General features: G+C 46.3%; 2 protein-coding genes across 2 annotated transcripts; both read right to left on the bottom strand.

Annotated features, from left to right (window-relative positions):
- Positions 1 to 7,060: 7,060 nt before the first annotated feature.
- Positions 7,061 to 8,095, bottom strand: LOC143995701 (C3a anaphylatoxin chemotactic receptor-like). The gene has a single exon (XM_077490450.1). It carries the CDS (start codon positions 8,093 to 8,095, stop codon positions 7,133 to 7,135), a length of 963 nt encoding a protein of 320 aa, XP_077346576.1. The 3' UTR covers positions 7,061 to 7,132.
- A 9,685-nt stretch (positions 8,096 to 17,780) lies between these two features.
- LOC143995700 (C3a anaphylatoxin chemotactic receptor-like) lies at positions 17,781 to 18,927 on the bottom strand. Its single transcript, XM_077490449.1, has one exon. It carries the CDS (start codon positions 18,925 to 18,927, stop codon positions 17,956 to 17,958), a length of 972 nt encoding a protein of 323 aa, XP_077346575.1. The 3' UTR covers positions 17,781 to 17,955.
- Between the last annotated feature and the right edge of the window lie 8,149 nt (positions 18,928 to 27,076).

Below are 27,076 nucleotides of genomic sequence, written 5' to 3'. Positions count from 1 at the left end.
TTTAGAGGGACGGCCAGGTCTTGGTAGATTTGCAGTGGTCTGATACTCCTTCCATTTCAAAATGATCGCTTGCACAGTGCTCCTTGGGATGTTTAAAGCTTGGGAAATCTTTTTGTATCCAAATCCGGCTTTAAACTTCTCTACAACAGTATTACAGACCTGCCTGGTGTGTTCCTTGGTCTTCATGATGCTCTGAGACTATCACAGAGCAGGTGCATTTATACAGAGACTTGATTACACACAGGTGGATTCTATTTATCACCATCAGTCATTTAGGACAACATTGGATCATTCAGAGATCCTCGCTGAACTTCTGGAGTGAGTTTGCTGCACTGAAAGTAAAGGGGCCGAATAATTTTGCACGCACCACTTTTCAGTTTTTTATTTGCTAAAAAAGTTTAAAATATCCAATAGATTTCGTTCCACTTCACAATTGTGTCCCACTTGTTGGTGATTCTTCACAAAAAATTAAAATGTTATATCTTTATGTTTGAAGCCTGAAATGTGGCAAAAGGTTGAAAAGTTCAAGGGGGCAGAATACTTTCGCAAGGCACTGTATGTCAACCGGTCCAACAGAATCCGGTCATTTGGCCGGCTTCTGACGGTTGAGCATGCTGGAAAACCAGCAGCTGACCGGCTCCTGATCAGTGCTCTCAGCCATTTTTATTCAACCTGCGTTGGGTTGAATGAAAAAAAAACTATTATGTCCTGTACACGCAGTTTGGAAATTCAGACGGAAAAGGTCTGATCGTCTTATATTGTTGGAAAATCCGAACGTGTGTGTGGGCTCTATTGGACTTTTTCCATCGGAAAATCAGACGGAAAAAAAATTTGAGAGCAGGATCTCAAATTTTTCGACAAAAAAATCCAATCAGACTTTTTCAGATCGTTTGTAGAGAATTTCGATCAGACAAAGTGCCACGCATGCTCAGATCAAATTACGAGACCAAAGCTATAGGCTACTAGCCTCAACGCAGTCCCGTGGTAACGAACGAACGTCATCACGTTCCGAACTATTGTATTTTCCGACAAATTTGTCCGACCGTGTGTATGCAACACCAGCTTAGGACAAAAGGCATTAGTGTGTATCAGGCTTAAGCATTCATCACCCATCTTGCAAAATGCCAACAGAAGCCTATGGCCCTACTCATCAAGCCAGTGGGCTTGGCCACCTTAGCTGATACAGGATCACTAGTCTTATGCCGGGTACACACGATCGGAAATTTCGGCCAGCAAAAGACCGATGAGAGCTCTTCATCGGAAAATGCGACCGTGTGTACGCTCCGTCTGGAATTTAGCTGGCCGAATTCCCGCCAGCAAAAATTTGAGCGCATGTTCTCAATTTTCCTGACGAAAATTCTGATCGTGTGTAGGAAACTCTGATCGTGTGTAGGAAATTCTGATCGTGTGTAGGCAATTAAGATGCGCAAAAACTCACGCATTATTAGATTCAACTACAAGACGGAAGCTATTGGCTACTGGCTATTGGACTTCCTTTTTCTAGTCCCGTCGTATGCGTTGTACGTCACCGCGTTCTTGGCGGTCGGAATTTGTTGTGACCGTGCGTAGGCAAGACAGCTTGAGCGGAATTCCTTTTTGCCGACCATAATTCTGATCGTGTGCACGTGGCACGTGCACGTGGCATTATAGCACAGGGGAAATTTGGCACGCTGGGGGGCTTTATGACTATAGCGAAAGCACCTCTGCTCGGGGGGGGGCAGGGTTTAAAATGTATAGTCTCCAGGATTAAAGTTCAGGAGACATGGTGGAGGGGAAAGGTAGAGGAGTCCAAGTAATGGTAGGTCCATGTATCCTGGGTGGTAACCACAGGAACCTTTAGCACACTTGAAAGGCAGCCAGCAGTAGAGCAGAAGAAATCTCTGTAGAAGAGAGGAGAGTAGCCACTACCCTCCATCCAGCCCAGGGCACCAAAAACCACCAGTGCCCAGGGGCAGACTGACAACTCATGGGGCCCCCGAGCAATCAGAGATTATGGGGCCACACAGTATACACAAACACACACACACAGTATACACAGTATACAATCACACAGTACACACACAGTATACACATACATGTACACACAGTACACACAGACATGTTACTATTGGCTGAGAAGGTACTGGAGGGGTGGGGCAGCTATAATCTCGGGATTTGTAGACCAAAAGGATGTCACTAAGGAACATTTCAAAGACAGATGTAAAAAAAAAAAAAAATGTTTTACATACTGTCCCTGGTTTTACTGAGGCTGGAAACCCTGATGGGGCCCCCTAGTGGCATGGGGCCCTCGGGCAGTGCCTGAGTAGCCCAATAGTCAGTCCGCCCCTGCCAGTGTGCCTTTGGGTTCAAGGAGATTGTGCTCTTTTAGTGCTGCCACATGTCTCTGCAATGATCTGGATGAAACACAGCCTAGAATTATTGCATTACTTTGAATAAATCTATTTTCTGTTACATTGCTACACTCAGATCAGCTCTGCTCTCCTCTCTTCTAGTCTTGCATGCCAATCACTCTGAGTAGGGTCTTGCCAGCGTAAATCCAACCATGTCTGTTCTAGAGACCCCCAACTAGCTTTGTGGCTTCATCTCTATAAAATGTCCCCCCGTTTATCACATGCACCTTATCTGTTTAATGAGCCTTACAATATTTTGGGGTGAAGTTTATGAGGTGAAGACCTCTGATCCTTGTCTACTCCCTTTACTGTATTGTTTTATCTCCCTAGGAAAATTAAAGTAAAGAATTAAAAAACACGCTCAAATTTTTCAAACATTTTCGTATTTATTTCTATATTACACTTTATATTATGTTTATGGGACGCATTGAATATCTAAGTTAGCTTACAATTAAATTTGTATAAGTCATGACACTCTAAAGATACATTATACAATCCTCTATAAATATATAGAAAAGCAATTTTGGAAGAACAGCGAATGCAGACCAGCCTCAAGCAGTCCAGAAGTAGATTCTTTGGTCGGTGTCTGAGGTCTATAATACAATTTTCTGAATTATTGATAAACTGATTGATTGTTAGATTGGTTACAAAGTATCATTTACAAAAGCCTAGATGTTTAGTCTTGTGATTTCCGCTAAAGAGGAAGATCAGAGTTCAGATGGGCTGAACCCCCATTCCAACAAAGACCACATGACCAAATGGAAATTATTATTATTATACAGGATTTATGTGGCGTCAAGAAATTTCACAGCACTTTACAAAACAACGAGAGACAGTCAGTTACCAAATATTATAAAGGGGGAGGGGGGGTGGTGGTGGTTGGATGAGTTGATGGAGAAAGTAAAAGTTCAGTCTTTAGGTGGAGGCCAGGTAGACGTCCCTGAAGATATGCATATTCAGGGATCACCTAAAGGTGGACAGAGTCGGAGACATAAAGGTAGATGGGGGTTGGAAGTTCTAGAACATGGGAGAAGTTTTGCCAGTGGTGGCTGGTGTTTTTTTTTTTTTTTTGAGGGGGGCAGCAAACAATCCACATATCTCCCCCCTGGGTCACGGGCAGCACCCCCCTCACCCAGGTCAGTCAGTCAGTCAGTGGCGGGTGGTGGCGGCCTCTCTCTGTGCTGCGGGCAGCTGCTTCCTCACTTCCTTTGTGTCTCCTAATGGCAGCCAATCCGATCGGATCTCCTTTTCGGCCAATCGGGTGACGGGTCTCAGGACCCGCTTCCTGATTGGCCGGGAGGAGAATCAGTGTTACAATAGCGAATATTCATTCACTATTGTCACACAACTGCATCCGGAGCCCACCCTTTTTTGAAGCTTATTAGAGGCTCTGGCTCTAATCATGTGCTTAAAAAAATAAAAAACAAAACCCTATTGGAATACAAGCGACCGGCCAAAGGCATTGATGGGGGGGGGGGGCGGGGGGCTATGGAGGGGCTGCCACTGGGTTTTTTAGAGGTCTTAGAAGTCTTGGAGATGAGCATGGGAGGAGATGATGTTCAAGCTAGAGAGAAGGAGGTGTTGGATGGAGCACAGAGGGTGATATTTTGAGACAAGGTTGGTAATGTAGTTCAGGGCAGAGTAATGGATGGCTTTGTATGTTGTTGTTAGTATTTTGAATTGTATTCTTGGTGGAAGGCAGTGGATTGGCAGAGAGGGGTGGTGGATACTGAGTGGAAGCCAGTGGAGGGATTGGCAGAGAGGGGTGGAGGACACTAAATGGAATCCAGTGGAGGGTTTGGGAGAGAGGGGTGGAGGACACTAAATGGAAGCCAGCGGTGTTATTGGCAGAGAAGGGTGGAGGACACTGAATGGAAGCCAGCGGAGTTATTGGCAGAGATGGGTGAAGGACACTGAATGGAGGCCAGTGGAGTTATTGGCAGAGAGAGGTGGAGGACACTGAATGGAAGCCAGTGGAGGGATTGGCAGAGAGGGGTAGAGGACACTGAATGGAAGCCAGCGGAGGGATTGCCAGAGATGGGTGAAGGACACTGAATGGAAACCAGTGGAGGGATTGGCAGAGAGGGGTGGAGGACACTAAATGGAAGCCAGCGGAGTGATTGGCAGAGAGGGGTGGAGGACACTGAATGGAAGCCAGTGGAGGGATTGGCAGAGAGGGGTGGAGGACACTGAATGGAGGTGAGTGGAGGGATTGGTAGAGAGGGGTGGAGGACACTAAATGGAAGCCAGCGGAGGGATTGGCAGAGAGGGGTGGAGAAGACTGAATGGAAGCCAGTGGAGGGATTGGCAGAGATGGGTGAAGGACACTGAATGGAAACCAGTGGAGGGATTGGCAGAGAGGGGTGGAGGACACTAAATGGAAGCCAGCGGAGTGATTGGCAGAGAGGGGTGGAGGACACTGAATGAAAGTCAGTGGAGGGATTGGCAGAGAGGGGTGGAGGACACTAAATGGAAGCCAGCGGAGGGATTGGCAGAGAGGGGTGGAGGACACTGAATGAAAGTCAGTGGAGGGATTGGCAGAGAGGGGTGGAGGACACTAAATGGAAGCCAGCGGAGGGATTGGCAGAGAGGGGTGGAGGACACTGAATGGAGGTCAGTGGAGGGATTGGCAGAGAGGGGTGGAGGACACTGCATGGAAGCCAGTGGAGGGATTGGCAGAGATGGGTGAAGGACACTGAATAGAAGCCAGTGGAGGGATTGGCAGAGAGGGGTGGAGGACACTGAATAGAAGCCAGTGGAGGGATTGGTAGAGAGGGGTGGAGGACACTGAATAGAAGCCAGTGGAGGGATTGGCAGAGAGGGGTGGAGGACACTGAATGGAAGCCAGCAGAGGGATTGGCAGAGAGGGGTGGAGGACACTGAATAGAAGCCAGTGGAGGGATTGGCAGAGAGGGGTGGAGGACACTGAATGGAAGCCAGCGGAGGGATTGGCAGAGAGAGAGGTGGAGAACACTGAATGGAAGCCAGTGGAGGGATTGGCAGAGAGAAGTAGAGGACATTAAATTGAAGTGGGTGAATGAGGATCTTGGTGGTTTCATTAGTTAAAAAGGGGAGAATTGAGAGATGTTGCGCCGGTGATGTCTACAAGCTTTTCACAACCATTGGCTTTGGGGCTGAAAGGTCAGAGTCTAGGTTTACACCTAGGCATGGGGGGAGGGATTGATGGCTGCATTATTGATCTTGATGGAAAAGTCATGGAGGGGGGCACAGGCGGGAGGGAATATTATGAGCTCGGGTTTAGAGAGATTCAGTTTAAGGAAGCGGTGTGACTCTGACATCCATGCTGATATGTCCGCTAGTAGTTAGTAATGCGAGAGGAGGCTGAAGGAGTGAGATGAGGAGTAGACAGATTTGGGTGTCATCGGCATAGAGATGGTACTGAGCTGGCTCTTCAGAGTGTTGGTTTCACCCTTCAGAGGGATTTATTTATTTATTTACTATTGAGCTCGCTTTTACAATTTCTTTTTACTGCTCTATAGAGACCTGCTGAAAGCCGGTCCTGCAAGTTCTTGCAGGGCTGTCCCAAAAAAGAGGACCCCCCCCCCTCCCTGGTTGGAGAAAGGAAAAAGACCCAAAGGTCACAGAGCGGACATAGGAGCCGCATCCGCCGCATCACGATGAGGAGGAGAGCCGCCACCTCCCGCTGAGGGGGAGAGCCGCCGAGGAGGAGAGCCCCATCACTGCCGGCCATTGGGGGGGTTAGTGAAGTGACAACCAAGCCGAGGGACATGCCTGGCTGCATTTGATGGGCACAAGTGGCTGCATTTGATGGGCACAAGTGGCTGCATATACTGGGCACAAGTGGCTGCATTTGACGAGCCCAAGTGGCTGCATTTGACGGCACAAATGGCTGCCATATGATGGGGCACAATAGCTGCATTTGATGGGCACAGTGAGGCTGCAATTGATGGGTTCAGTATTTTTCAGTTTCTTTGCGCCCCCCCCCCCCCAAAAAAAATTTTGACCACCAACCGTCACTACTGCTTGTACATGTATATTTGAGGAACATTTTTTAGGGCTTATGGAGGAAACAATCAACCAGGATACCCCAACCTGACCAAACGGATTTTGCCCCTAGAGCATGGGTGCTCGAACTGTGCCCTCCAGCTGTTGCAGAACTACGAAGCAATATAAGGCTGACAAGTACATTTGCGAATTCCAAAGGCAGAGGCATGATGGGACTTGGAGTTTCACAACAGCTAGAGGGCCACAGGTTGGACACCCATTCCCTAGAGGCAAGCCTGTAATTACTTTTCATTGGACTGTAACTGACTGAATTGGCTGAAGCTAATTTGCAAAATGTAAAATGTAGGACTTTGCTCTATCTTCTTGCTCCTTGGGCAATAAAGGTGAGGCTTTCCTATCTTGGTAGGGGGGGGGGGGGGATACCAGGCACTTGAGAAAGTTGTCCCTGAAGACCAGGGTTTTCATAAGCATGGGATATATCAATGCGATTTAAGCACGTAGGTTCGGAAGCCTAGACCTTATGTGTGTGCCGCCAACGCCCATTGGCCGCGTCAGTCAAACAGCAGTAGGCCTCGATGACATGTGACTTGTACAAGATATCTGCCCATGTACAGCCACCTTAGAATGCCCTGATAAGATTTCCTGTAGTTGCAGTTGACCACAATCACTAGTCTACAGATTCTTAAGCATTCACACGGAGGTCTTCCTTCAATTGTCTTGGCAATCATCCTTTGGCACATTTTACAATGAGATCTTCACTGTAGCGGCACGTTGTCCGCTCCAATGTGCTGATTGCTCTCAGGTGGTGTTTTTGATAGGCTTTCAGTAAGTGTACTTTGCATGAGCTCTGAAATAGAATGTTTCACCTTATCCTTCATATCTTTCCCCATGAAGACATAGAGAATTGGGTTGATGCAACTATTGAACATGGCCAGAGACAGTGAGAACAGATCTAGGATGAGCGCTACATGACTTACAGTGAATAGCAGGACTACACCCATGATGTGGTAGGGGGCCCAGGTGATAAAAAATGCGACTATGATCCCTAAAGACACCTTGATGATTTTATTACCAACTTCTGTAGCTCTTCTATTGTGTAATATAAAAGCCACAGAAATGTAACAGGCAGAAATGATTAGGAATGGAAGCAGAAAACCAAAAACTATATTAATGTAAGTGGTGGGCTCTATTATGTGCTCTTCAGAATAGCAAAGAGTTTTGTTGTCAGAAGTGTAGATTTTTTGGTACAGGACTTTAGGTAGACACATCAGGAAGGACATCATCCAAATAGCCAAGCAGGTCATCCACGCCGTTCGTACTCCTCGGTGATTTCGGGCCCAAATGGGTTGGACAACCAGGATGCAACGGTCAACACTGATAGCCACCAAGGTGAAGACGCTGGTGAACATGTTCAATGGAACAACGAAGTGAATCATCTTGCAGAGCACGGGACCGTACAGCCATTCTCCGTAGAAGTACTGCACTATAGTGAATGGGAGAAACAAGCAGCAGATAATATCGGCCACAGCAAGGTTCCAAAACCAAATGGTAGTCATGGTCCGCTTCATCTTCACTCCGGTAACCCAGAGCACCAGAGCATTGCCGGGGACGCCCACGAGGGTCGTGAAAGATAAGAGTATGATAGTAAACAAATGCTCATGGGTGTAAAAGCCCTTTGATTCCGTCTCATCACTGACGTTGGACATCTGTAAAGACATCAAAAGTTATTGCATCCATGTGGTTATCGTCCAATCAGATTTCATTAAATGTAATATAAAGTAAAAGATTATTTCTGGTCATGATGGATTTCCGTAACTAGTGATGAGCCCATGACAGGAGGCCCAGTTAGCTGCGGCCACGGAATTCATCAACCTCACATAACAAGGGAAACAGTCTTTTAACATAAAGGAGCGGGGATGCTGGTGACATCATTGACCCATTATGGCCACATGGACATATACTGTTCATTAGCATTGTCCACAATGATGTCACCAACATGCCTGCCCCTTTGTTACATGCGGGGGTGGGGAATTCCATGACCACAACCGATTAGGGGTGGCAGCCTGCTGTCATGTGACAGTCTCATGTGAGTTTGGGCCAAACTGAGTTCAGTGCAAACCCACGTGAGACTGTCACATGACAGGAAGCCCAATCATCTTGTGGGTGGGGCCAGGAGTAGGATACCCAGGTTAAGGAAGCAGCTTACACAGAATCCACAAAGGGTTAACAGTGATTGTATTTCGAAGTATGCAAGTTAAGGATAACAAGGTTTTGTTCAGAACACAGATGCTAACGCTAGTATCGTTACATATGGCAACAGGTTCAGTATCTCTCACTGTAACAGGTGAAGTATTGTGTGCAGTAACAGGTGAAGTATCACTTGCAGTAACACGTGCAGTATTACATGGAGTAACAGGTGCAGTATCGCACTGGGTAACAGACGCAATATCACACAGAGCAACAGGTGCAGTATCGCTTGCAGTAACAGGTGCGGTATCGATTGCAATAACAGGTGCAGTATTACACGCAGTAACAGGTGCAGCATTGCTTGCAGTAGCAGGTGCAGTATTACACGCAGTAACAGGTGCAGCATTGCTTGGAGTACGTGAGACTAGGATTGTTGGAGGGGGGGGGTTATAAGAGGGGACCCCCATCCAGATATACAGGAATTTGCCTCCCTGCTCTCTCCAGTTATAGAAGACCCCCAGCCAGTAGGACTGCAGGGAGGGTGATAAGGCGGCCCCTATCCAGGAACATAGGAACTCCCCTTCCTCCCCCACAAGTAAACAAAGACCCCCAGCTAGGAGGAATGTAGGGGTGATAAGGGGGACCCCCATCCAGGAATAGGTGAGGGGTGATCGGAGGGGACCTTGCTAACCCCCCTCTAGTGGCTCTATACTGGTGAAGACATTCGGAGAGATACACACACAGCAGATAAGGAGGAAAGAATCTCCCTACAGCTCCGATATCTGATGGAGCTGTGGGCTGTCACTGCTGCTTCTACTCCTTGCTCTGTCCCCCAATGTCTGTCTAATTTATATATACACAGTGCCTTGAGAAAGTATTCACCCCCCTTGAACTTTTCAACCTTTTGCCACATTTCAGGCTTCAAACATAAAGATATAAAATTTTTTTTTTTTTTGAAGAATCACCAACAAGTGGGACACAATTGTGAAGTGGAACGAAATCTATTGGATTTTCGAAACTTTTTTAACTAATAAAAAAATGAAAAGGGGGGCGTGCAAAATGATTCGGCCCCCTTGTGTTAATACTTTGTAGAGCCGCCTTTTGCTGCGATTACAGCTGCAAGTCGCTTGGGGTGTCTCTATCAGTTTTGCACATCGAGAGACTGAAATTCTTGCCCATTCTTCCTTGCAAAACAGCTGGAGCTCAGTGAGGTTGGATGGAGAGCGTTTGTGAACAGCAGTTTTCAGCTCTTTCCACAGATTCTCGATTGGATTCAGGTCTGGACTTTGACTTGGCCATTCTAACACCTGGATACGTTTATTTGTGAACCATTCCTTTGTAGATTTTGCTGTATGTTTGGGATCATTGTCTTGTTGGAAGATAAATCTCCGTCCCAGTTTCAGGTCTTTTGCAGACTCCAACAGGTTTTCATCCAGAATAGTCCTGTATTTGGCTGCATCCATCTTCCCCTCAATTTTAACCATCTTCCCTGTCCCTGCTGAAGAAAAGCAGGCCCAAACCATGATGCTGCCACCACCATGTGTGACAGTGGGGATGGTGTGTTGAGGGTGATGAGCTGTGTTGCTTTTACGCCAAACATATCGTTTTGCATTGTGGGCAAAAAGTTGGATTTTGGTTTCATGTGACCAGAGCACCTTCTTGCACATGTTTGGTGTGTCTCCCAGGTGGCTTGTGGCAAACTTTAGACGAGACTTTTTATGGATATCTTTGAGAAATGGCTTTCTTCTTGCCACTCTTCCATAAAGGGCAGATTTATGCAGTGTACGACTGATTGTTGTCCTATGGACAGACTCTCCCACCTCAGCTGTAGTTCTCTGCAGTTCATCCAGAGTGATCATGGGCCTCTTGGCTGCATCTCTGATCAGTCTTCTCCTTGTCTGAGCTGAAAGTTTAGAGGGACGGCCAGGTCTTGGTAGATTTGCAGTGGTCTGATACTCCTTCCATTTCAAAATGATCGCTTGCACAGTGCTCCTTGGGATGTTTAAAGCTTGGGAAATCTTTTTGTATCCAAATCCGGCTTTAAACTTCTCCACAACAGTATTACGGACCTGCCTGGTGTGTTCCTTGGTCTTCATGATGCTCTCTGCGCTTTCAACAGAACCCTGAGACTATCACAGAGCAGGTGCATTTATACAGAGACTTGATTACACACAGGTGGATTCTATTTATCACCATCAGTCATTTAGGACAACATTGGATCATTCAGAGATCCTCGCTGAACTTCTGGAGTGAGTTTGCTGCACTGAAAGTAAAGGGGCCGAATAATTTTGCACGCACCACTTTTCAGTTTTTTATTTGCTAAAAAAGTTTAAAAAATCCAATAGATTTCGTTCCACTTCACAATTGTGTCCCACTTGTTGGTGATTCTTCACAAAAAATAAAAATGTTATATCTTTATGTTTGAAGCCTGAAATGTGGCAAAAGGTTGAAAAGTTCAAGGGGGCCGAATACTTTCGCAAGGCACTGTATGTGTATGTATATATATATAATTTTTTTTTTTTATATTTATTTATTTATTTTGTATATAAGTAAATATGTTTTTTATTATGTTTGTAAGATTTTTAATAAACAAAAATTTACACCACTCCTGGAGGCAGTGCAGGTAGACCGGTAGTAGCTGAAAGATCCCGGAGATGGCAAAGAGGATGATAAAAGGTTAACTTTTTAATTTATGGAATAAAATCAGCGCTGGTTTTTATGATATTGAATTAAACATATGACCACCCAATATAGTTTTTTCACCCATCCCCAATTTACCAATAACACCACCAATAGAAGAGGACAATGCGACTGTACCGGGGGGGGGGGGCTACTAGTAAGTAAGAAACATGTACAACAATATACGATAAAAGAAATCTCACTTTTATTGTCACAAATTGTTTTTTCTCTTTCAACGATGTTTATAGAGTAGAGAGACAGAGTAAGTAGACAGAGATTACAAGTGTCAGTATACATAACAACACACAGCATATCCTTCACATAACCATTAATCATTCATTTATAATTTATTATAGGTATTCCCATAGCTGCTCCTGATGAGTGGAATTAATCCACGAAACGCGTTGAGCTTTCATATTCAATGTCATGTCACAGTAACCATGTGCATATCGTTGGCTTTCAATTGTTTGAGTCTTCAATTAATTTAATATAATACTTATTATGTGTACATAATTTGGGCGCACTGCGGATGTCATTATTAATCATGTGTTACATTGTTTATTATGCAACCAATTTTACGATTATGCGATTTATTAATCATGTTTTACCTTCTCTGTACCATACTTATTGATATAATATGAATATCATCTATTGCACTCAATTGCTCAATTTTGTCACTAATAAATACCATGTTTACCTTTATTGAATGTTTCATCCTCAGTGCTGTGCTTCATATAAAGTCCCATTGCCCCTTCTGCCCTCATTCCCCCTTCTTTTTATATAATCAGGGGTGGAAACCTGTGTACTGGACAGCCATGGCCTCATATAAAGTCACAACAATTCTTTCTTTCTAATGTAGTATTCTTTAATGTGTTCTTTTTTTTTTTGGGGCTTCTCAGTGGGGTGTTTGTTGAACCTTATGAACAAAAAAGTGAACCATGAAATGACAGCAAAACATACACCGGGGTATAGTAATGGTCGTCCTTCACAGAGGAAGGGCCTCAAACCCTGAACTACCTGTGCCGCAAGGCTCCTGGCAGGGGCAAGGCTCCTCTAATAGTATATACAGTATATCTCCACTAATAGTCTATACAGTATATCTCTCCTCTAATAGTATATACAGTATATATCTCCTCTAATAGTATATACAGTATATCTCCTTTAATTGTATATACAGTATATATCCCCTCTAATAGTATATACAGTATATCTCCTCTAATAGTATATCCAGTATATATCCCCTCTAATAGTATATACAATATATCTCCTCTAATAGTATATACAGTATTTATCCCTTCTAATAGTATATACAGTATATCCCTTCTAATAGTATATACAGTATATCTCCTCAATAGTATATACAGTATATATCCCCTCTAATAGTATACAATCGGATTTTCCGACAACTTTGTCCGACCGTGTGTATGCAACATCCCTTTCGGACCTCGTCCGGGATTAATCCGTCGGAATAACTCCGACGGATTTGGTCGTCAGAATCTCCGACCGTGTGTACAAGGGCCAATAGTATATACAGTATATATCTCCTCTAATAGTATATACAGTGTATCTCTTCTAATAGTATATACAGTATATATCCTCTCTAATAGTATATACAGTATATATCCCCTCTAATAGTATATATCCCCTCTAATAGTATATACGGTGTATCTCTTCTAATAGTATATACAGTGTATCTCCTCTAATAGTATATACAGTATATATCTCTTCTGTCTGTTATTCTCAGAGTGGATTCGATATTTTGCTCCCTAACCATATAGTTGGTGATTTATATTTACCACTTCATATAGAGATATTTAAGAATAAATTGCCTTTTTTTAAACTTTACATATTAACTAAATTATACACCACACTTTTTTGAAGGTTATTAACCGATTAATCGAAACAATAAATCGATTATGAAAATAATTGTTAGTTGCCGCCCTAGTTCTGTGTAATGATGGGGTAGTAAGGGGGAGGGGATCCTGTGTAATAATGAGGGGAGTATGGCGGAGGGGTCCTTTGTAATAATGAGGGGAGTATGGCGGAGGGGTCCTGTGTAATAATGAGGGGAGTATGGCGGAGGGGTCCTTTGTAATAATGAGGGGGAGTATGGCGGAGGGGTCCTTTGTAATAATGAGGGGGAGTATGGCGGAGGGGTCCTGTGTAATAATGAGGGGAGTATGGCGGAGGGGTCCTGTGTAATAATGAGGGGAGTATGGCGGAGGGGTCCTTTGTAATAATGAGGGGGAGTATGGCGGAGGGGTCCTGTGTAATAATGAGGAGAGTATGGCGGAGGGATCCTGTGTAATTATTAGGGGAGTATGGCGGAGGGGTCCTGTGTAATAATGAGGGGAGTATGGCGGAGGGGTCCTTTGTAATAATAAGGGGGAGTATGGCAGAGGGGTCCTGTGTAATAATGACGGGGAGTATGGAGGAGGGGTCCTTTGTAATAATGAGGGGAGTATGGCAGAGGGGTCCTGTGTAATAATGGGGGGTGTATGGCGGAGGGATCCTGTGTAATAATGAGGGGAGTATGGCGGAGGGGTCCTGTGTAATAATGGGGGGAGTATGGCGGAGGGGTCCTTTGTAATAATGAGGGGAGTATGGCAGAGGGGTCCTGTGTAATAATGGGGGGTGTATGGCGGAGGGGTCCTGTGTAATAATGAGGGGAGTATGGCGGAGGGGTCCTGTGTAATAATGGGGGGAGTATGGCGGAGGGGTCCTTTGTAATAATGAGGGGAGTATGGCAGAGGGGTCCTGTGTAATAATGACGGGGAGTATGGAGGAGGGGTCCTTTGTAATAATGAGGGGAGTATGGCGGAGGGGTCCTGTGTAATAATGACGGGGAGTATGGAGGAGGGGTCCTTTGTAATAATGAGGGGAGTATGGCAGAGGGGTCCTGTGTAATAATGACGGGGAGTATGGAGGAGGGGTCCTTTGTAATAATGAGGGGAGTATGGCAGAGGGGTCCTGTGTAATAATGGGGGGTGTATGGCGGAGGGATCCTGTGTAATAATGAGGGGAGTATGGCGGAGGGGTCCTGTGTAATAATGAGGGGAGTATGGCGGAGGGGTCCTGTGTAATAATGGGGGGAGTATGGCGGAGGGGTCCTGTGTAATAATGGGGGGAGTATGGCGGAGGGGTCCTGTGTAATAATGGGGGGAGTATGGCGGAGGGGTCCTGTGTAATAATGGGGGGAGTATGGCGGAGGGGTCCTGTGTAATAATGAGGGGAGTATGGCGGAGGGGTCCTGTGTAATAATGAGGGGAGTATGGTGGAGGGGTCCTGTGTAATAATGAGGGGAGTATGGCGGAGGGGTCCTGTGTAATAATGAGGGGAGTATGGCGGAGGGGTCCTTTGTAATAATAAGGGGGAGTATGGCGGAGGGGTCCTGTGTAATAATGAGGGGAGTATGGCGGAGGGGTCCTGTGTAATAATGAGGGGAGTATAGCGGAGGGGTCCTGTGTAATTATTAGGGGAGTATGGCGGAGGGGTCCTGTGTAATAATGAGGGGAGTATGGCGGAGGGGTCCTGTGTAATAATGAGGGGAGTATGGCGGAGGGGTCCTTTGTAATAATGAGGGGGAGTATGGAGGAGGGGTCCTGTGTAATAAGGAGGTGAGTATGGCGGAGGGGTCCTTTGTAATAATGAGGGGAGTATGGCGGAGGGGTCCTGTGTAATAATGAGGGGAGTATGGCGGAGGGGTCCTGTGTAATAATGAGGGGAGTATGGCAGAGGGGTCCTTTGTAATAATGAGGGGAGTATGGCGGAGGGGTCCTGTGTAATAATGAGGGGAGTATGGTGGAGGGGTCCTGTGTAATAATGAGGGGGAGTATGGCGGAGGGGTCCTGTGTAATAATGAGGGGGAGTATGGCGGAGGGGTCCTGTGTAATAATGAGGGGAGTATGGCGGAGGGGTCCTTTGTAATAATGAGGGGAGTATGGCGGAGGGGTTCTGTGTAATAATGAAGGGAGTATGGCGGAGGGGTTCTGTGTAATAATGAGGGGAGTATGGCGGAGGGGTTCTGTGTAATAATGAGGGGAGTATGGCGGAGGGGTCCTGTGTAATAATGAGGGGGAGTATGGCGGAGGGGTCCTGTGTAATAATGAGGGGGAGTATGGCGGAGGGGTCCTTTGTAATAATGAGGGGAGTATGGCGGAGGGGTTCTGTGTAATAATGAAGGGAGTATGGCAGAGGGGTTCTGTGTAATAATGAGGGGAGTATGGCAGAGGGGTCCTGTGTAATAATGAGGGGAGTATGGCAGAGGGGTCCTGTGTAATAATGAGGGGAGTATGGCGGAGGGGTTCTGTGTAATAATGAAGGGAGTATGGCGGAGGGGTTCTGTGTAATAATGAAGGGAGTATGGCAGAGGGGTCCTGTGTAATAATGAGGGGAGTATGGCGGAGGGGTTCTGTGTAATAATGAAGGGAGTATGGCAGAGGGGTTCTGTGTAATAATGAGGGGAGTATGGCGGAGGGGTTCTGTGTAATAATGAGGGGAGTATGGCGGAGGGGTCCTTTGTAATAATGAGGGGAGTATGGCGGAGGGGTCCTGTGTAATAATGAGGGGGAGTATGGCGGAGGGGTCCTGTGTAATAATAAGGGGAGTATGGCAGAGGGGTCCTGTGTAATAATGGGGGGTGTATGGCGGAGGGGTCCTGTGTAATAATGAGGGGAGTATGGTGGAGGGGTCCTGTGTAATAATGAGGGGAGTATGGCGGAGGGGATCCTGTGTAATAATGAGGGGAGTATGGCGGAGGGGTTCTGTGTAATAATGGGGGGAGTATGGCGGAGGGATCCTGTGTAATAATGAGGGGAGTATGGCGGAGGGGATCCTGTGTAATAATGAGGGGAGTATGGCGGAGGGGATCCTGTGTAATAATGAGGGGAGTATGGAGGAGGGGTCCTGTGTAATAATGAGGGGAGTATGGCGGAGGGGTCCTTTGTAATAATGAAGGGAGTATGGCGGAGGGGTCCTGTGTAATAATGAGGGGAGTATGGCGGAGGGGATCCTGTGTAATAATGAGGGGAGTATGGCGGAGGGGTCCTGTGTAATAATGAGGGGAGTATGGCGGAGGGGTCCTGTGTAATAATGAGGGGAGTATGGTGGAGGGGTCCTGTGTAATAATGAGGGGAGTATGGCGGAGGGGATCCTGTGTAATAATGAGGGGAGTATGGCGGAGGGGATCCTGTGTAATAATGAGGGGAGTATGGAGGAGGGGTCCTGTGTAATAATGAGGGGAGTATGGCGGAGGGGATCCTGTGTAATAATGAGGGGAGTATGGCGGAGGGATCCTGTGTAATAATGAGGGGAGTATGGCAGAGGGGTCCTGTGTAATAATGAGGGGGAGTATGGCAGAGGGGTCCTGTGTAATAATGAGGGGGAGTATGGCGGAGGGGTTCTGTGTAATAATGAAGGGAGTATGGCGGAGGGGTTCTGTGTAATAATGAGGGGAGTATGGCGGAGGGGTTCTGTGTAATAATGAGGGGAGTATGGCGGAGGGGTTCTGTGTAATAATGAGGGGAGTATGGCGGAGGGGTCCTTTGTAATAATGAGGGGGAGTATGGCGGAGGGGTCCTGTGTAATAATGAGGGGAGTATGGAGGAGGGGTCCTGTGTAATAATGAGGGGAGTATGGCGGAGGGGTCCTGTGTAATCATGGGGATAGTATGGGGGAAGGGATAATTTGTAATGATTGGGGTAGTATGCGGAAGGGGTCTTGTATAATGATGGAGGAGGGGAGGTCCCATGTAATAGTGCAGGTAGTATGGGGGAGGGGTCCTGTGTAGTGATGGGGATAGTATGGGGGAGGGGATCGTTTGTAATGATTGGGGTAGTATGCGGAAGGGGTCTTGTATAATAATGGAGGAGGGGGGGTCCCATTTAATGGTGCAGCTAGCATTGGGGGGGGGGGGATCCTGTGTATTCATGGGGTTTTCTTTTCAGACAAATCTATGGGTGTGTTTGTTTGTTTTTTGGGATGTTGGGGGGGGAGGCAAGAAAATATTTGTCCAGGGCCCCGTCAATATTCAAGACAGCTCCGCTGAAGTCCAAGGCTTTCATAAGCATGGGGTATGTCAATGTGATATAGCAGGCAGGTTGAGTAGCCTAAATGCAGTGCACGTGGCAGCACAGTGGTGTAGTGAGTGGCACAGTGGTGTAGTGAGTGGCACAGTGGTGTAGTGGGTAGCACTCTCGCCTAGCATTAAAAGGGTTGCTGGTTCGGATCCCAACCATGACACTACCTGCCTGGAGTTTGCATGTTCTCCCTGTGCCTGTGTGGGTTTCCTCCGGGTACTCCGGTTTCCTCCCACACTACAAAGACATGCAGGTAGATTAATTGGCTTCTGTCCAAAATTGGCCCCTAGTATATGAATGGGGACCTTGGATTGTGGGAACCTTGAGGGTAAGGACTGATGCAATGTACAGGGATAGGGACAATTGTAGACACTCACACTGGATGGACTGGTGTCTTTATGCAACCTAACTAACTATGTAACACCCATTGTGTGAGTTGGTCAAACAGCCCTGATGGCACGTGACTTGCACAAGACATCTGCCAACATATGGCTACCCAAGCATGCATGGATTTCCAGCAGCCAGTTGCTCACAAATCCCTAATACAACAAAGAAGTCTACAGGTCCTTCTAAACATTCAAGCAGAGGTCTTTCTTCGTCTTTTTGGCATAAGTCGGCATTTTACACCGAGATCCTTACTGTGGAGTCACGTCTTCGGCCGCCCGGTTTGACCTGCGAGGTGCTCCGCCGCTTGACGAGCTTTCGCTAAATGTATTTTGCATGAGTCTCGCAATAGGTTGTCTCACCTTATCCTTCATATCTTTCCCCATGAAGACATAGAGAATCGGGTTGACGCAACTATTGAACAGGGCCAGGGCCTGCGAGAACAGATCTAGGATGTCCGCCAGTTCATTTTTAGTGAATATCAGGACTACGCCCATGATGTGGTAGGGGGCCCAGGTGATGAAAAATGCGACTATGATCCCTAAAGACACCTTGATGATTTTATTACCAATTTCTGTAACTCTTCTATTGTGCAATATAAAAGCCACAGAAATGTAACAGGCAGAAATGATTAGGAATGGAAGCAGAAAACCAAAAACCATATAGATGTAAGTGGTGGGCTCTGTCATGTGCGGTTCAGAAGTGCATCGAACTGACCCATTGGAAGCGGAGAAAGTTCTGTACAGGAACTTAGGTATACAGATTATGAAGGACATCATCCAAATAGCCAAGCAGGTCATCCACGCCTTTCGTACTCCTCGGTGATTTCGGGCCCAAATGGGTAGGACAACCAGGATGCACCGGTCAACACTGATAGCCACCAAGGTGAAGACGCTGGTGAACATGTTTAAAAGAATGACGAAGGGTAAACTCTTGCAGAGCACCGGACCGTACAGCCAGTTTGAGTAGAAGTACTGCACTATAATCAACGGAAGACACAAGCAGCACATGATATCGGCCACGGCAAGGTTCCAAAACCAAATGGTAATCACGGTCCGCTTCATCTTCACTCCGGTAACCCAAAGCACCAGAGCATTGCCGGGGACGCCCACGAGGGTCGTGAAAGAGAAAACCAGGACATTGAACAAATGCGCATGGTTGTAAAAGGTGGGTGGTTCCGTCACATCACTGACGTTGGACATCTTGTTCTCCTGTAAAAACATAAAAGTTTTTGCATCCATGTGGTTACTATTCAATCAGACGTTATCGAAATGTAACATAAAGTATAAGGTTATGACTGGTCTTGATGAAGTTCTGTGACTAACGATAAGCTAAAGTTTGGTCCAAAGCCATGGGAGACAAGGAGGCCCAATCAGCTGCAGCCTTGGAGTTCCTCCACTCTGCAACCGCACGCAACAAAAGGGGGTGCTGGTGACATCATTGACCCCTTTATGGCCACATGGTTATATATTGTCCAAATATGGCCATGCTAGGTCAATGATGTCATCACTATGGCTGCCCCTTTGTTACATGCGGGGTTGGGGGGGGGTGGGGAATTCCATGACCACAGCTGATTGAGATGGCGGCTTGCTGTCATGTGACAGTCTCACGCGAGTTCAGGCCAAACTGAGTTCAGCGCAAACCCACGTGAAACAGTCACATGACAGGAGGCCCAATCAGCTTGTGAAATAAGGTACCAAAGTCAAGGAAGAAGGAAATACAACGTGCATGAAGGTTTAACAGTTCATGTATTTAGAAGAATGCAAGTTAAAGGATGAAAAGTTTTTTTTACAGAACACAGATGCCAACACTAGCGTTTTTACTTATGGTAACAAGTGTAGAACACAGGTGGTCACATGTACAAGAATGATGGCAGTAACAGGTGCAGTATCGCTCGCAGTAACAGGTGCAGTATCGCTGGCAGTAACAGGTACAGTATCGCTCGCAGTAACAGGTGCAGTATCGCTCGCAGTAACAGATGCAGTATCGCTCGCAGTAACAGGTGCAGTATCGCTCTCAGTAACATGTGCAGTATCGCTCTCAGTAACAGGTGCAGTATCGCTCACAGTAACAGGTGCGGTATCACTCGCAGTAACAGGTGCAGTATCGCTCGCAGTAACAGGTGCAGTATCGCTCGCAGTCACAGGTGCAGTATCACTCGCAGTAACAGGTGCAGTATTGCTCGCAGTAACAGGTGCAGTATCGCTTGCAGTCACAGGTGCAGTATCGCTCGCAGTAACAGGTGCAGTATCGCTCGCAGTAACAGGTGCAGTATCGCTCTCAGTAACAGGTGCAGTATCGCTGGCAGTAACAGGTGCAGTATCGCTCTCAGTAACAGGTGCAGTATCGCTCACAGTAACAGGTGCAGTATCGCTCGCAGTAACAGGTGCAGTATCGCTCACAGTAACAGGTGCGGTATCACTCGCAGTAACAGGTGCAGTATCGCTCGCAGTAACAGGTGCAGTATCGCTCGCAGTCACAGGTGCAGTATCACTCGCAGTAACAGGTGCAGTATTGCTCGCAGTAACAGGTGCAGTATCGCTTGCAGTCACAGGTGCAGTATCGCTCGCAGTAACAGGTGCAGTATCGCTCGCAGTAACAGGTGCAGTATCGCTCTCAGTAACAGGTGCAGTATCGCTCGCAGTAACAGGTGCAGTATCGCTCTCAGTAACAGGTGCAGTATCGCTCGCAGTCACAGGTGCAGTATCGCTCGCAGTCACAGGTGCAGTATCGCTCTCAGTAACAGGTGCAGTATCGCTCGCAGTAACAGGTGCAGTATCGCTCTCAGTAACAGGTGCAGTATCGCTCACAGTAACAGGTGCAGTATCGCTCGCAGTAACAGGTGCAGTATCGCTCACAGTAACAGGTGCGGTATCACTCGCAGTAACAGGTGTAGTATCGCTCGCAGTAACAGGTGCAGTATCGCTCGCAGTAACAGGTGCAGTATCCCTCTCAGTAACAGATGCAGTATCGCTCGCAGTCACAGGTGCAGTATCGCTCTCAGTAACAGGTGCAGCATCGCTCGCAGTAACAGGTGCAGTATCGCTCACAGTAACAGGTGCGGTATCACTCGCAGTAACAGGTGCAGTATCGCTCGCAGTAACAGGTGCAGTATCGCTCACAGTAACAGGTGCAGTATCGCTCGCAGTAACAGGTGCAGTATCGCTCACAGTAACAGGTGCGGTATCACTCGCAGTAACAGGTGCAGTATCGCTCGCAGTAACAGGTGCAGTATCGCTCGCAGTCACAGGTGCAGTATCGCTCGCAGTAACAGATGCAGTATTGCTCGCAGTAACAGGTGCAGTATCGCTTGCAGTCACAGGTGCAGTATCACTCGCAGTAACAGGTGCAGTATCGCTCGCAGTAACAGGTGCAGTATCGCTCGCAGTAACAGGTGCAGTATCGCTCGCAGTAACAGGTGCAGTATCGCTCGCAGTAACAGGTGCAGTATCGCTCGCAGTAACAGGTGCAGTATCGCTCACAGTAACAGGTGCAGTATCGCTCGCAGTAACAGGTGCAGTATCGCTCACAGTAACAGGTGCGGTATCACTCGCAGTAACAGGTGCAGTATCGCTCGCAGTAACAGGTGCAGTATCGCTCGCAGTCACAGGTGCAGTATCGCTCGCAGTAACAGATGCAGTATTGCTCGCAGTAACAGGTGCAGTATCGCTTGCAGTCACAGGTGCAGTATCACTCGCAGTAACAGGTGCAGTATCGCTCGCAGTAACAGGTGCAGTATCGCTCGCAGTAACAGGTGCAGTATCGCTCGCAGTAACAGGTGCAGTATCGCTCGCAGTAACAGGTGCAGTATCGCTCGCAGTCACAGGTGCAGTATCGCTCGCAGTAACAGGTGCAGTATCGCTCTCAGTAACAGGTGCAGTATCGCTCGCAGTAACAGGTGCAGTATCGCTCGCAGTAACAGGTGCAGTATCGCTCGCAGTAACAGGTGCAGTATCGCTCGCAGTCACAGGTGCAGTATCGCTCGCAGTAACAGGTGCAGTATCGCTCTCAGTAACAGGTGCAGTATCGCTCGCAGTCACAGGTGCAGTATCGCTCGCAGTAACAGGTGCAGTATCGCTCTCAGTAACAGGTGCAGTATCGCTCGCAGTCACAGGTGCAGTATCGCTCGCAGTCACAGGTGCAGTATCGCTCGCAGTCACAGGTGCAGCATCGCTTATAGTAACAGGTGCAGTATCGCTCGCAGTAACAGGTGCAGCATCGCTGATAGTAACAGGTGCAGTATCGCTCGCAGTAACAGGTGCAGCATCGCTGGCAGTAACCATCGTGCATGCAGCCATCGCTGTTTATATTTCTCTTGTGGAAGCTGATGCCAGAGTTAAGTATATGACCTTTCCTTGGGAACAAGAGTGTATGTTTGAGCCTTGTTATTTTGTGTTTTATGTAACTTTCGGATTTTTTCCCTTGTTGATGTAGCCTAAAGTGTGTGTCTTAGGTTAGCTGTGCATTCTCAATTGTTTGGTTTTCTATCGAAGAAATCTTGATTAGTGCTGGTTTTGGCGGGAACAGCAAAGGCATTTCAAATGTTTGTTTTACCATTGTGTTGTCGGACATTTTGTTGTAGTCACCATGTGGCCGGGGCTTTCACCTGCCATTTTGTCGTGGCCCGGTTTTCGTTTGCTGCAATTGCCATTTTGTGTCTGCTGTGTTTTGGGTGGAATTGCTCTGCTTTTGGGCCAGGTTTTCTAAGTTTAGTGTGAGTAGTACGGTCTGTTCTGTGTTAAAAAGCTGATTTTGGTTTGCAGAGGCGCAGTTTTGGTCTTTTTATAGGGGAGAAACCGCATTTGAAGGATTTTATACTGTTTAGCCTGTAAATCATCCCAGAATGGAAATTTCTCCGATTTCAGGGGGTGAAACATCAGGAACTGAGAAACTGTTTTGCATAAATGTTAAACTCACTGGTTTAAATTGTAAGTGAATTCAATCTTTTCAATCGTTTAGCTATTTTTGTACTTTTTACATTGTGCACAATTGCGTTTTTTTGTATTTTGGTTTTAACCACTTCAGCCCCGGACCAATTGTCTAAGCCTAAGGACCAGAGGTCTTTTTACAATTTCGCACTGCACTGCTTTAACTGGTAATTGCGCGGTCATGCAATGTTGTACCCAAACGAAATTTGCGTCCTTTTCTTCCCACAAATAGAGCTTTCTTTTGATGGTATTTTATTGCCTCTGCGATTTTTATTTTTTGCGATATAAATGGAAAAAGACCAAAAATTTTCAGAAAAAAAGATATTTTCTACTTTTTGTTATAAGAAAAATCGAATAAATTCAATTTTAGTCATACATTTAGGGCAAAATGTATTCAGCCACATGTCTTTAGTAAAAAAAATGTCAATAAGCGTATATTTATTGGTTTGCGCAAAAGTTATAGCGTCTACAAACTAGAGTACATTTTCTGGAATTTACACAGCTTTTAATTTATGACTGCTTATCTCATTTCTTGAGGTGCTAAAATGGCAGGGCAGTACAACCCCCCCCCCCCCCAAATGACCCCATTTTGGAAAGTAGACACCCCCAAGGAAATTGCTGAGGGGCATGTTGAGCCCATTGAATATTTATTTTTTGTCCCAAGTGATTGAATAATGACACAAAAAAATAAAAATAAAAAAGAAGTTTACAAAAAGTTGTCACTGAATGATACATTGCTCACACTACCATAGTTATATATGGAATTGCACCCCAAAATATATTCTGCTGCTTCTCCTGAGTACGGGGATACCACATATGTGGGACTTTTTGGGAGGCTAGCCGCGTACGGCACCCTGAAAACCAATCACTGCCTTCAGGATTTCTAAGGGTGCAAATTTTTGATTTCACTCCTCACTACCTATCACAGTTTCGAAGGCCATAAAATGCCAAAATAGCACAAAACCCCCCCAAATGACCCCATTTTGGAAAGTAGACACCCCAAGGAAATTGATGAGGGGCATGTTGAGCCCATTGAATATTTTTTTTTTTTGTCCCAAGTGATTGAACAATGACAAAAAAATAAAAAAATAAAAAGTTTACAAAAAGTTGTCACTAAATGATATATTGCTCACACATGCCATAGTTAAATGTGGAATTGCACCCCAAAATATATTCTGCTGCTTCTCCTGAGTACGGGGATACCACATATGTGGGACTTTTTGGGAGCCTAGCCGCGTACGGCACCCCGAAAACCAATCACTGCCTTCAGGATTTCTAAGGGTGCAAATTTTTGATTTCACTCCTCACTACCTATCACAGTTTCGAAGGTCATAAAATGCCAAGATGGCACAAAACCCCCCAAAATGACCCCATTTTGGAAAGTAGACACCCCAAGCTATTTACTGAGAGGCATGTTGAGTCCATGAAATATTTTATATTTTGCCACAAGTTGCAGGAATATTACAATTTTTTTTTTTTTTTTTGCACAAAGTTGTCACTAAATGATATATTGCTCACACATGCTATGGGCATAAGTCAAATGATACCCCAAAATAAATTCTGCTGCTTCTCCCGAGTACGGGGATACCACATGTGGGGGACTTTTTGGGAGCCTAGCCGCGTACGGGACCCCGAAAACCAAGCACTGCCTTCCGGATTTAAATCTAAAACGCTACCAAAGAAACTGTTAGCGATGGCAGGGATCAGGCCTGACTCTGCGATCGCTGCAGTTATGTGTTTAGTGTTTTGTAAGTGACAGTGATCGATCGATACTGCACTTGGGTGGGCTGGGCAGAGGGGCAAAACGCAGGTGCCAGCAGGTTTCTGGGCTGATCCCGCTAACAATGCGTTTTTTTTGGAACCCTGAACTGCTGGGGACGCTAGTATAGATCTGATCAGATCAGATATTGATCTGTTCAGATTCTATACCACTACGGGAGGTGTATGCTTTGCGTGTGGGTGTTAGCGGTACTGGCACTAACCTAGCGCTGCCTGGGGCGACGCAGACCCTGACCCTAAAACCTAATTGATATCACCCGCCGGGTGATCAGGGGGTTAAACCTTTTTTGGGTAATAAATGGTGGGTGCCCTGATGCTATAAAAAGCAAACTAACCAGAGTCACCCGTAACACTTATACGGTGATCGCTAGTTAAATTTTTATTAGGTAGTATATGGGGGTCCCTGGCGCTATATAAAAACCTGACGGGGAACCTAAATAACTAACTGGCTAACCAGCGACACCAGTGACACTTATACTGTGATCGCTGGTGAAAGGGGGTTAAGACCATTATTGGGTAGTATATCGGGGTACCTAGCTTTGTTTCAGCGAACAGTTCCCTCGTGTGTAGGCTTGTTCGACAAACTAAGTTCCGCGCATGCTCAGAAAGGATTTACACGCTGAAAGTTATAATGCAGTGTATAGGACGTCGTATTTTTCGTCCCGTCGTACGTGCCGTTCACGTCATCGCGCACGGTTTCAGCAAACTGTTCGTTCGTCGTGTGTGGGCAAGTCCGTCCATGCTAATTTTGAGTGGACTGTTTGCCGAAACTGTTTGACGGACAAAGTTGGGCGAACAGTCCCCGCGTGTGTACGCGGCCTTAGTCGTCTATATAGCGACGGAAAAACTTAATCTCAGAGCGATGGGGACAACCAGCGCCAAAAATGCGGGACCTCTCCCACCAACCCATGTACAAATTAGCAAGGGAGGGGGAGAATTTAGCGCCCATCGAGGCCCCGCACTTCTGGAGATAGTAGTCCCCGTCGAACATAAAAAAATTGTGAGTTAATAAATACTCTAAACAACATAAAACAAACTCTTGGTGCACCAAGGAGCGTTGGCTATGATGTCTAAGAAAAAAGGCTATGGCCTGAATCCCTAGAGAGTGGGGGATAGATGAATAAAGGCCACATCACAGGTAATCCACACAAAATCCGAATCCCATTTCATAGGTTGAATATCAGACAAAAGCTGCTTAGTATCTCTCAAAAAAACGGGTAAATCAGAAACCAGTGGCTGTAACTGGTAATCAACCCACTCCCCCAAGCGCTCATTCAGTGACCCAATGCCTGCCACTATAGGTCTACCTGACAAGGGTTGACAACCCTTGTGCAGCTTGGGTAAATGATGAAAAATGGGCATAATCGGGGCATCAGGGATAAACATATCTCTCTCAACTTGAGTGAAAATGCCTGCTGTGACTGCTCTATCCAAAAGTGCATTAAGATCCTTCCTAAAGGTGGACGTAGGATCCCCCTTTAACTTCAAATAAGTTTTGTCATCCGACAGTTGGCGGATTGCTTCATCCCTATACGTACATGAATCTAGCACTACAACAGAGCCCCCCTTATCGGCATTTTTTATCACAATACATTTGTTGGCACTCAGATGGGTAAGAGCCTCTTTTTCAACACTAGATAAATTATTGGGTCTGGAGCGACTTCTGCGACCGCAAGCCAGATGAGTCAGGTCTTTCTCCACTAGCTTTTGAAAAAGGTCCATGTCCTTGCCCCTGGAGCCAATCGGGTAGAAGTCTGACCTTAATCGAAAAGGGATAGTAGTGCGACCACCCAACATCTCCATAGGGGCAGGTGCAGACTCAATAGCCAAATCTTCCAAATCGCAAAGAGCACATTGATCAGAAAAGCTAGAAGGAGGGGAACAAGACTCACCCATAATGGCAGCGGTCGCAGGATCGCAATCTCCAGAATCCACAGCTGACCCATCATCAGTACCACCAAAATAATGCTTTTTCAAGGTGAGAGAACGCACAAATTTATTCATATCTAAAACTGTCCCGAATAAATCAAAATGCCTATCTGGACAAAAATTCAGTCCTTTAGACAACAGCGATATTTCAGCAGAATTCAGGACAGTGCTTGACAAATTCACCACGTTTGATGCTATTTCCGGAACCGATCTCTCAGTTTGTAACGATCTTTGGTTGCTCCATCTGTGTCTTTGACCGCCCCTTCTTGTTTTCTTGAAGGTTTCAACTTTTTCCTTTTGGTGGAACTCTGTGCACCCACGTTTAAACAGGGTGTTTTAATGACACCCAGCTGATGCTTAACATTTGTTGACCGGTCAGGTGGATCCGGAGAGGAATCGGAAGCGGTAGCGGTGGCCGCCATGTTGTCATTCAGAACCTAAAAAATAACTAGCTACCTAGCGACACTAGCAACACTAATGCAGCGATCAGTAAAATGATCGCTTAGTGACACTGGCAAAAGGGGGTGAAAGGGTTAACTAGGGGCAATCAGGGGGTTAAAACCATTATTGGGTAGTATATCGGGGTACCTAGCGCTATAAAAACCTGGCGGTGAACCTAAAAAAATAGCTAGCTACCTAGCGACACCAGTGACACTAATGCAGCAATCAGAAAAATGATCGCTTAGTGACACTGGCAAAAGGGGGTGAAAGGGTTAACTCTAAGGGCAATTAGGGG

This window comes from Lithobates pipiens, unplaced genomic scaffold, assembly GCF_037356315.1.
Source record: "Lithobates pipiens isolate NorthernLeopardFrog02 unplaced genomic scaffold, aLitPip1_a1.2 Scaffold_184, whole genome shotgun sequence".
NCBI lineage: Eukaryota > Metazoa > Chordata > Amphibia > Anura > Ranidae > Lithobates > Lithobates pipiens.
This window is presented reverse-complemented; position numbering and strand designations above follow the sequence as displayed.